Here is an 8,522-nt window from a genome sequence, read left to right as displayed (position 1 = left end):
TTTTGGTGGCTGTCTAAAAGTGTTATATTTCACACCATACCCTCTTTCCCCTCCATCCATCCATCCTTCCCTCCCTCCATCCCTCCCTACTCCCCTCAATATCTTCCTACTCATCTCTGTCCATCCACTGCCTGCCCCCTCCCCTCCCCCGCTTCACAGGGCCGAGCTAAGCCCCAACTAACTCCGTGCAGCTTTATGGCTTTCAGTAATTGACGTTGGGATAGAGAATGAAAGGCAGTGCTGACCACAGCCTAAACAAGCGATTGGTTCAGGGAGACTTTGGGGATTTAGGAGGAGTGATAGGGCCGTGCCTGGACGTGGCACACAGTGCAGAGAAACACAAACACAGGGGGGAACTCGTTTTTCCTGGCTCACGCCTCGCACACACAGGGCACACGGCCTGGAGTCTCTCTGGACCCCAGGACTGGCAGGCACAGCCAGAGAGGCAGGAGAGGGGAGGAGGAGCGGGGCAGGAGAGGGGAGGAGGAGGAGGAGCGGACAGGGGAGGGGAGGAGGAGCGGAGAGGGGAGGAGGAGCGGAGAGGGGAGGAGGGCTTGGGAGGGTAGCAGAGGTTAGGGAGGACTGGCGGAGCTAAGGGAGGACTGCGGGAAAAACTGGGAGTGGCCGAGGTTAGGCAGTGGATGTGGGGGAGGGTTGAGAAAATAGGGCCCAAAATGTGATATATCGATATGTGAGTGTGTGTGTGTGTGTTTTGTCTTAAAAAGGGACAAAAGTAGTGTGCCTAACCACATGCAAATGTGTGTGATTGTGTCACACAGTCTAACAGTATCTAACAGCAGTGTGTGCTTGTGTGTTGAAGCTGTGTTGGAGATCAAGTCAGTGGATGTGGGCGTGGTGGCGATTAGGGGTCTCCATAGCAACTACTACCTGGCCATCAGCAAGAAAGGAGACCTGTATGGAGCGGTGAGTACAGCCTAACACAGTCCCCCAACCACCTCTACTACACTGACCCTACCACACACAGTCCCCCAACCACCTCTACTACACTGACCCTACCACACACAGTCCCCCAATCACCTCTACTACACTGACCCTACCACACACAGTCCTCCAACCACCTCTACTACACTGACCCTACCACACACAGTCCTCCAACCACCTCTACTACACTGACCCTACCACACACAGTCCTCCAACCACCTCTACTACACTGACCCTACCACACACAGTCCTCCAACCACCTCTACTACACTGACCCTACCACACACAGTCCTCCAACCACCTCTACTACACTGACCCTACCACACACAGTCCTCCAACCACCTCTACTACACTGACCCTACCACACACAGTCCTCCAACCACCTCTACTACACTGACCCTACCACACACAGTCCTCCAACCACCTCTACTACACTGACCCTACCACACACAGTCCTCCAACCACCTCTACTACACTGACCCTACCACACACAGTCCTCCAACCACCTCTACTACACTGACCCTACCACACACAGTCCTCCAACCACCTCTACTACACTGACCCTACCACACACAGTCCTCCAACCACCTCTACTACACTGACCAACCTCATTATAATAACTCTCTGCTCCTCTCTCTCCTCAGAGGGAGTTTGGTGAGGACTGCCGTCTGACAGAGCGGATTGAGGAGAACCGCTACAACACATACGCCTCAGCGGAGTGGAGGAACAGGAAGAAGTACATGTTTGTGGGGCTCAACGCCAACGGCAAGCCCATGAAGGGCAAGAGGACTCGCAGGAAGAATACCACCACACACTTCCTGCCCCTGCTTGCTCTTCCTGCACTAGGGGTGTAACCGCAGCAACGAAACAGCAGTTTGGGGCCGCGCCACTGGACGCAGAGGGGGTGTAACCAGGGCAACGGGTGTTGGACGCCATTGAACAAGCCCTTGAGGAGGGTTGAGTGCACTGAAGGGAAACATAGACGTGGACACGACAATGGCCCGGGGGGGCCTGTGCTACAGGTGTGACACGGACTAACTGATTGGTCTGAATTTTGGAGAATCCGTCAACCGATGTCCTATATTTGTTTCTAAGTTATAAAGTTCAAGCCGGCACAGGAGAAAATATCAAATTTTTCTGTGCCAAATGTACTATTATTATTAATAATATTGTTATTATTATTTTTTAATGAAAATGTCAAAGTAAATTCTGCAGTAGAGACATACAGGACCCTGATGAAGACATGAATGGAGGGAGGACAGGTATCAATGCTGTACCAACTAAGTTAGTAGGCTGGGGCAGGCTGACAAAAGTCGGCCTATAATGCCCATCATGGCCTCTAGTGTCGAGGCTGATAGAGGCCAGTTATACACAGTTAGTCCAAGTTGGCCTCTAGTCTGGTGAGGGGGGGGCAGAACCAGAAAGTGGTGTGACTCAGAGACAGAGAATATAGATAGTAGCATCACATAAACAACTCTAACAAATAATATTATTACTAACAACATGAACATTCACTGTGTTGGGTTATTTCCATTCTTTTTATCTGACTGCTTTTAAATAAATTATTTATTTTACGTGATATTTAAAGAAACAAAAGAACAAAAAAACAGGAAAGGACAAATTCTTTTATAACATTTAAGCTCTTCTTTTTGATTACTAATCTATGGTTTAAACATAAATAAAGTAAATATATTTCTCTTTATACATTTGATGGTCTTGTCTTGGATTCCTGTGATAAACATGCAACAGTTACCAATCAAAACAAGTCTATGTACCAGGATCACAGTAATATCACACACACACACACACACACACACACACACACACACACACACACACACACACACACACACAGTCAGACCCATGTCTATCTTAGCTCCAGACTCAGGTCCATGTCAGGGGGAAGCCAGGAGAGGGAGAGGGCATCTGGTAAAACAGAAACACCCCACCTTGTTTATGACCTGATTCTAATTAAGCATGATGTCATGTTTTCTTTCTTCTTTCATTCGTCCTCTCTCTCTTCGGCCCCCAGATCAGTTCCAGCAATTAGCAAGATCAGGACAGGGGAAAACACACTCGCACAAACACACGCACATGGAATCACACACACGTACAGGACCCTCCACTCCAGCGCGTGTGTGCCTGGAGTTTAGTGTATCCCTCGAACTCCACCATCTGCAGAGGTTATTTCAGAGTGTGATGGAATCTGCCTGTCACTGAAGAGGAGTGTTTATAAGGGTCGTAGCTTTGCCTGTGTGCTGTAACAGACATGGTAGAGGGGGAGTAAGTATGATGCATTTAGGCAGACCTCTCTTTCATCCTGTAGGCTATTCAGCCAGTGTTTATATGATTACTTGGGTGTTCTGTAAACCACATATCAACTACAATTAGACTGAACCTCATGTGATGCTCAGCTTCCCCTCTCTGTGGAGTTCAAGGGCCGACATTCCTCAGACAAGCTGGTTTGTTGAGGTCCTAGGCTGTAGATGCCGGTTGCTTGGAAAGATGGATAGGACCCGACCCTGTTCATGGGAGATGACATTAGCAACACATCTGACAGACATGGAGAATGCGCGTCTCTCTCTTCAAACAGCGTGAGAAATTAAAGCAGGAATATAATCTGCTCACGAAAGTCATTATTTTGTTTAAACATGAGTGTTCGAGACCCTAATGACACTTTATTCAAGGCATTTAAACATTAATATGCAGGTCATGAATCGTTTAGCCGTTCCCAGAAATCCTGTTATCCTCCTCTTCGCGAAGCAGGTTGTTTGGTTAGGGTTAGGGTTAGGGCTGTGTTTTTGGAGGCCCGCGGTGCGGTGTGTGGTTTCTGTTTTGGCTGCCTGGGTTCTGTCGGGGACCATGTCAGCCCGGTAACCAGAGGAACACCGTTGGCTTCACACATTCACAGCTCAGCTGTGTGCTCTGGGCACAGGGGCAAAGCTGGGGGGATACGGGGTGACCGCTGAGGCAGCTGTGAACATGTGAGCCTTGAGAGAGGCTGCGACTGTTGGTGGAGTGGGGGGGGGGGGGGGGGGAGTCGAGTTGGGTACCATTAATGGGGGAGGGGGGTGTGAGGGGGGTGGTGGAGGGTATTTGTGGTCCTTGCCAAGGAGAGAAGCTTGGGGGGGGGGATAGCCGTTGGGTCAGACCCAGGGAGTTCCTGGAAGAAAGGAGACCAGGACCAGCGAGGACAGGAGATGAGATTAGGGCTGGGGATTGGGCTAGAACTGGACATATGGATGGGGCTGGGGCTAGAACTGGACCTAAGGATGGGGCAAGGGCTCAGAGTTAGGTTCAGAGGCAGGTTTAGGTCCAAATCCAGGTCCAACTTAATCTTCCGTGGACTTGAGTTCCACTGCAGCAGGTGAGTCAAACATTTGCCTTGGCTCTGACTGAGGTCAGACCTTTTCAGCGCCTCAGAAGGTGGGAGGGGGGGGGTCGCAGGGTGAAAAAGGCTCCCCCTCTCTTGTCAGCCGGCCAGTCAGCCAGCAGGTGAAATGTGGCTGAAGTCTGAAGGTAAATATGTATCTATTAGTGTTGGCTCTCTGACACTGGCTTGATTTAGGATTGAACCAGGAGCTCAGGGAGTTGAGTTCTATGCCAGTGTAGACGATTAAGCCCTGTCCAGCCCTCCCCACCCACCCACCCCTCCACCTCCCCCCCGGTCCGTCCCGTGTCCAGCCCCTACCTCCCCACTGCTGTGTCCAGCCAGCATGGCCAACATTAGCAGTGGCATGACAGCTAATGCTGGTTAACATATGGGCTGTCTGTGTCCATTAACCACATAATAAGCTCTTTACTAATAACATTGTTTTTGAATAACAGTGTGTGGGCTGATTAAAGCAGAAGAGACTGAGTAATTGGTTGAGCAAAGCACAGCTCTAAAGACCAATTCTGGCTTAATTACTTTGACGAATGCTCATTGGAGACTTGGTGGTTTGGTGGGTTTCCAGACCCTAGCCGTAGATTTTTGTGTGTGCGTGTCTGTGTGTGTGTGTGTCTGTGTGTGTCTGCGTGTGTTCGTGCGGGTACACGACCGTAGCATACTTGTCTCGCTGATGTTTGAGTGTGCTACATGCCAACTAAACTAGCTCAAAGTCATTTTATACCAATGTGTGTTTATAGTACAGTACGTGCTTAGCATCTTAGCTTAGCTAGCTTCAGTCCTTCAGCCCCTCCAGTGATATGCCTCCCTAAATGAATGTTTTTTTTATCCGCTCCTAAGCATGGGTAAAGATCATATTGATTTAATTTGAGGAGCTAATGAATGCCAGCCACTTATTCATTTCACTGCAGCGTCCAGCATTGACTGATAAAAACAACTGAATAAAACCCAATAGCTGGTCCAAGTGGGAGGGGTTAGTTTGAGTCCATTGTTTACATTTGGTGTTATCATATGATATGCTGCTACGGGGAGGAGTGGAGACCATGTGTCCCTGGTTAAAGAATTCAAATAAAACAGCTGTCAGCGCAGTATAGAAGTGTGGTTAACAGCCTCCTTCAATTGATCTTTCCCTGTCCCACCCCACACCTCCACACCTCACACACACACCCCAGCCCACCCCTCCACATACCCCTCCACCGCCACATGTCACACCACCCCTTCACACACTCACCCAGGCCCCCACCTCAGCAGGATGACCAGCCCCCATATCCAACACTATAGTCCTGAGCTTGTGGTGGGTTTGGCCAATTCTGCCCTCGGCGAGATCTCCAACTGAGCTGGAGGAGAACATGCATCACCATGTTTTGATGCTCCAGACCTGGGTCTGAACCAGCTGGTAGTACAGAGTAGAACCATTGCTACAAGCCTGGAGGAAGACAGACTGAATCGTGGCCCTGGTATTCCAGATGTCTGGAATATGTCAGACCAGCCTGCGTCTCTTGGTCAGGGAGTTACTGTAAGAGCGGCTTGTGGGTGGGTAGAGCTAGAGGGTTCTGAGAAGACAGGGTACCAGGTAACATATGAATTTGTGGTTCTGGGTAGAACAGGGGTTTGTGGTTCAAAGAAGGACCATACATTGGGTTTGTGGTTGTGGGTAAGACATGGTTTTTAGTGAGAGTCTTTCAGCTCCATAAGCCTGCTGTTAAGCCCAAAGTGTTTAGGATAAAGTAGAGTACATGCGTAGACTGTTGACCGGGTCAAAGAGTGGGGGTTGGGTGTGTGGAGTTGTGGTGTTGTGGTTAGGAGTGTGGGGTTGTGGTGAAGAGTGTGGGGTTGTGGTGAAGAGTGTGGGGTTGTGGTTAGGAGTGTGGGGTTGTGGTTAAGAGTGTGGGGTTGTGGTTAAGAGTGTGGGGTTGTGGTTAAGAGTGTGGGGTTGTGGTGAAGAGTGTGGTGTTGTGGTTAGGAGTGTGGGGTTGTGGTTAAGAGTGTGGGGTTGTGGTGAAGAGTGTAGGTACGTCTTGGTTAGGGGGTCTTGGGTTCTGGCAGTTCTGTGGTGTACAGTATGACTGCAGTTCAGTGCTGTGGTGTACAATAGAACTGCAGTTCTGAGAGCACGGTGTTAGCCGGAGCTCTTCAGGGCTGTATTGCATCATCTCCAAACACCAGTGGACATCTGGACCTGCCATTATATTCTCCTTTATCACCTGCTCTCCTCTCCAGCAAAACAAGTCTGTTTCATCTCACCCTGACAGACACAGGGCCCACACTGCTAATCACACACAGCAAGAGCACAGGAGGATGCATTCTGTAATGAATGTGTGTGTGTGTGTGTGTCCATCAGAGTGTGTAGCTACAATGATAACTGTTTCAACACTCTTTCTTTCCTTTCATCACTGCCATAAAGAACTGCAGCATTGCAACCATGACAACCAGGGGCGTATTATGGGGTGGTTATGTTAGCCTAGGAAGGACTCAAGTCCAGGCCGTCGAGGATGAGGAACACAGGGTCTGAAAGGTTGTCTAAACCTAGAAATGAGCGTGGATCATTTGGAAAGAATGCCCTGGCCTGTTCTGTCCTTCAGAAGGGTGTGTGTAAGTGTTGGTGAGAATGTGTCTGAATGTGTGTGTGCGAATTGCAAGCTTAAGGGAATTACAGAAGTATCACACCGATACTCTGAGATTTCTGACACGTGTACAAAACACTGTATGGGATAAAGGTTGGATATACGGGGAGTGCTTGTGGTCGTGATGTGTGAGTTTGTGTCACTGGAGACTTCAACAGCCATCAGCAGCATCGTATGGTGTCAAGTCTGCTGCACCCAGACAGATAAGAACCAAATGTAGCAGTGCCATTAGATACTCCTGTCCAGCCCGGCTCCCTAAACAAGCTCTCTCTGCATTAGTTATGCTGGCTTAGTCTGGGGTGTGGAGAGATGTCTCAATGTGTGTGTGTGTGTGATGTCTCAACGTGTGTGTGGTGCTCGAGTGTGGGATGTCTTGATATGTGTAGGTATCATGTATGTATGTGTGCGTGCGCGTGTGTGTGTGAGTGCGAATCTTGTGTGAGTGTGTGTGTCATGCGTCTGTGAGTGTGTGTGTGTGTGTGTGTGTGTGTGTAATGTCTCAATGGGAAAAGCACCCAGAGTGTGCATATTTAAAAGCCTCTCATGGTGAATGTAAACCACATGTTGGTACCATCTGGTAGTAATAAGGCTGCCTGTCCCTGCTCTCCACTGCCACACAGCACAGGCGTAGATAATAGCAATGATGACTGCCCAAAACACATTTATGGCATTTAATTACGGAGCAGGCCTTTGTAGCCCAAGGTTACGGTTAGTCTCCTTCAGCCTAATCACACAGTTTGAAAGCCTAATTCAAATCACATGTGGACACTCAATGTAATACCAGTAATATGTAATAATTGATTTCTCTATGACCGCGCTGTCAGGGCTCATCTCGCTAATATGACGTTGATGACATCATCATCTCAAACTGAACATGTGACCGGGCTGTGAGAGGAGCTTCTCTGGTGACGGGGGGGTTGTTGTCTGCTCCCCGAGAGGCAAGGGAGTGGAGCACAGCCCCAGCAAGAGACGCTTCTGGAGAGCGTGAACGTTCTAGACAGGGGCACTCGTGGGTGGGGTGGAGGGAGGGAGGGAGGCAGTGTTTTGTGGGGGGTTTGGGAAATCCCGTGGGGGATTCTGGGGGATTTGTTTGTCGATGAAGCATCAGCCTGGTGAACGCATGCTGAAGGGTCATCACACATGCACACACTGTTGAGCAACAAAGAGACTCTTGTTGCATTAACCAATGTCGAACACAAAGTGTTTTTCACCACAACAGAATTCAACAACACCAAGTGTCAGATGTTGAGCTGGATGTTCCTCCCACTCACACAGAGTCCTTAGACGGCAGGTCAGCCTGTCTGCAGTCATGGTTCAGTGTGGGAATGTGTGTGTGTGTGTGTGCCACACTGGTACAAATTTTCTCCAGAGTCAGAAAAACTTCAACAAAGAGCAGCGTGTGTGTGCAAGGCCTGGTGTCTGCCTGTCACTCTGCTAACAGCAACCACAGCTCACTGGGGAAGGCCTGCTAGACTGGACTTGTCAGCTCCTGACTGGCTGTGGGCTGGTGAGGCAGGAGGGGGGCGGGGGGGGGGAGGGGAGTGGGGGGGGCGGGGTGACCATACTGT

At 49.7% G+C, this 8,522-nt stretch overlaps 1 protein-coding gene across 1 annotated transcript; it reads left to right on the top strand.

The window, feature by feature from the left end:
- Window positions 1-756: 756 nt before the first annotated feature.
- On the top strand, window positions 757-2,624 carry fgf10a (fibroblast growth factor 10a). Its single transcript, XM_062478164.1, has 2 exons — window positions 757-924; window positions 1,587-2,624. The coding sequence occupies exons 1-2, from the start codon at window positions 757-759 to the stop codon at window positions 1,794-1,796; spliced, it is 378 nt and encodes a 125-aa protein (XP_062334148.1). The 3' UTR covers window positions 1,797-2,624.
- Window positions 2,625-8,522: the final 5,898 nt, after the last annotated feature.

The sequence above is a fragment of the Osmerus eperlanus genome, chromosome 14 (assembly GCF_963692335.1).
Source record: "Osmerus eperlanus chromosome 14, fOsmEpe2.1, whole genome shotgun sequence".
Lineage (NCBI taxonomy): Eukaryota > Metazoa > Chordata > Actinopteri > Osmeriformes > Osmeridae > Osmerus > Osmerus eperlanus.
Note: the sequence above shows the minus strand (reverse complement) of the source record. Positions and strands in the feature narration are given on the sequence as shown.